The sequence below is a fragment of the Fulmarus glacialis genome, unplaced genomic scaffold, assembly GCF_000690835.1.
Source record: "Fulmarus glacialis isolate BGI_N327 unplaced genomic scaffold, ASM69083v1 scaffold23325, whole genome shotgun sequence".
Classification (NCBI taxonomy): domain Eukaryota; kingdom Metazoa; phylum Chordata; class Aves; order Procellariiformes; family Procellariidae; genus Fulmarus; species Fulmarus glacialis.
In genome coordinates this window covers 4,775-7,199 of record NW_009211473.1, presented here as the reverse complement: position 1 = coordinate 7,199, position 2,425 = coordinate 4,775, and the positions used below count along the sequence as shown (strand labels likewise).

At 62.5% G+C, this 2,425-nt stretch overlaps 1 protein-coding gene across 1 annotated transcript in view; it reads right to left on the bottom strand.

Annotated features, from left to right (window-relative positions):
* TIE1 (tyrosine kinase with immunoglobulin-like and EGF-like domains 1) overlaps positions 1-2,425 on the bottom strand; it is a gene marked incomplete at its 5' end in the record, with an annotated part of 7,391 nt that overhangs the window by 318 nt on the left and 4,648 nt on the right. The window contains 8 exon segments of the mRNA XM_009577562.1: positions 203-302; positions 563-659; positions 782-822; positions 1,075-1,145; positions 1,305-1,418; positions 1,547-1,737; positions 1,847-1,957; positions 2,113-2,323. Coding sequence (XP_009575857.1) covers positions 203-302; positions 563-659; positions 782-822; positions 1,075-1,145; positions 1,305-1,418; positions 1,547-1,737; positions 1,847-1,957; positions 2,113-2,323 — 936 coding nt within the window.

Sequence of the window (2,425 nt, the reverse complement as noted above, 5' to 3'; positions counted from 1 at the left end):
GGGGCTCCCCATAACCGAAAAGTGATGCTAGGCTTACTCCCATGCATGGTGGGGTCACACAGGTTCTGCTGCTGGATGTCCCCCCCGGAGCCCAAGGGATGCTCCAGCATTCAGTCAAGCCCTGCGCAGGGTGGGCACCCCTCCCGCTGAGCTGGGGCGATGCGGGCGCCCTGTGCCCAGCCCTGATACTACTGCCACTCACCTTCCTGGCCTCCAGCATGCGGATGAGCTGCATGGAGATCTGGGCGAAGGGCGGGCGCTCGTAGGGACGGTCACGCCAGCACTGCCTCATCAGCTCGTACCTGGGGGCAGAGAGCCGGCGGCGGCTCAGTGTGCACAGGGAGAGAGGCAGCAGAAAAGCTGTTTGTGGGAGATGGGGGGAAGCAGGCGGGAAACTAAAGCCCAGGAAGGGTGCTTGGGGTATGGGACCCCAGCTCATCCCCCAGACACAGTGCAGAGGGAAACCAGGCAGGAGGTACTGCAAGTTGGTAGGAGCCCCGTGGGGCAGTGGGGTCAGGGGGACGCAGGTGCCAGCATCAGCCTGGGCTCTCTGCCCACTTACACCTCATCGTCGCAGTTGCGTGGCTTCTCCATGCGGTAGCCCTGGGGCAGCTTCTCGTAGAGCTCGGCGCATGTCATCCCACAGTACGGCGTCCCCCCTGCGGCCAGAGACACACAGCTGGCTGCAGCGGGGAGAGTCCCTGGGTGTCCTCTCCAGAGTTGCAGGAGGACCAGACCTGCAGGGATGTGAGTGGAGGCAGGGGACAAAGAAGAGCCTTACCCAAGCTGACAATCTCCCAGAGCAGGACACCAAATGACCACCTGAAAGGGCAGGAGCCGAGGCTGTGATGGAACCCCCAGCTGTGCCCCGCTGACGGCACGGGGCAAAACCCAGGGTGGAATGGGCAGCCAGGGCTTGGGCCAAGCCAGCAGCTCCCCAGGGAGATGCACCAGCATCATCCCCTGCCTTTGCAGCACCCAGAGCAAAAGCATTGCTGCACTGACCACCCCGTAGAGGAATGGAGGTGGCCGCGGCCATGCCCCAGCCCCGGTGCCCCTGCCTGCAGGACTTACACATCGCTTTTGGTGGTGTACACGCTGTAGTTCAGAGACTCGATGGCCATCCAGCGAACCGGCAAGCGGCCCTGGGGAAACAGAGAGCGATCGTCAGGGGAGGGGGGATACCCCGCGGACAGAGAGCAGAGACCCAGCTGGTCCTGGCACGGTGGGTCGTTCCCATTGATGGTGGGTCCTGCCCACCACATCAGTGCAGGCCCCATGGAGATGCTTCACTCCTGCCTCACCATCGTCTTCTTCACGTAGACCTCCTCCCCTCTGGAGAGGCCGAAGTCGGCAATCTTGGAGGCCAGGTTTTCTCCCACCAGGATATTCCTGGCTGCCAGGTCCCTGTGAATGAACTGAAAGAGGCCAACAGTCAGCAGGAGCCACATGCTCCCTCCTGCTGGCCCTGGGGTTCTTGTGCCCTGCTCAAGAGTCCCCAGACCCCTGGGGAAAGGATGCTCTGGGGGGCTTGCTGGGGATGTACCTGCTTCTCACTCAGGTACTGCATCCCCTTGGCCACATCTGAAGCAAACTGGAGGAGCTGCTGGGAGGTGAGGGTGGAAGCAGTGCCGTGCTCCTTGGCAAAAGCCGGGTCTGTCTCCAGGACTCGGCTTTTGCGGAGGAAGTCGAGGAGGTTTCCATAGGGAGCATACTCAATGGCGATGTACAGGTAGCCTGGGAGTAGGAGGAGTTTGGGCTTGTGGGGTTCTCCCCAGCAAAGAGGAGTACACAGCCGGGCAGGGGCCGTGGGGCTGGGGAGAGGGGAGAGGGGGACAGTCCTCACCCTTGTTCTCGCAGGCACCCAGCAAGTTGATGATGTTGGGGTGATGGCCCAGTTTGCACAGCACCTCCAGCTCCCCGGCAAAATCCCGATGGTCGTTCTCTGAAGCAAACTCTGGAAGCAAATCAGGCATGGACACCTCAGTCCTACAACAAGGGCCCTTCCTCTGCTCCTCCGCTGATGGCTCCTGCCCCTCCTCAGCCCTGAGCATGGCCCAGGATGCAGCTGCAACCCCCAGCCCACGCTGCCCACCTCCCCGCACCGCTCACCTTTCAGCATCTTGATGGCCGCGTTCATTTTCAGGCCGTCCTTTTTGATCATGGCCCTGATGACCTGCCCGAAGTTGCCCTCCCCGATCATGTCCTCAAACTTGATGTCTTCCCACTCCAGGATGGGGTAGCTGAGGGGCTCGGGCTGCGGCTTGGGCCGGCGCGTCAGGGTCAGGGTCCCCGAGTTGAACTGCAGGATGGTCTCTTCCCCCTGACAGACGGGAGCGGGTGAGGTTAGAGGCACCGGGCACCCTTCTGCCTGCGCGCCAATCCCGGCAGGGCAGGCGTCGTGGGCAAGGGTGGGCTCCGCACC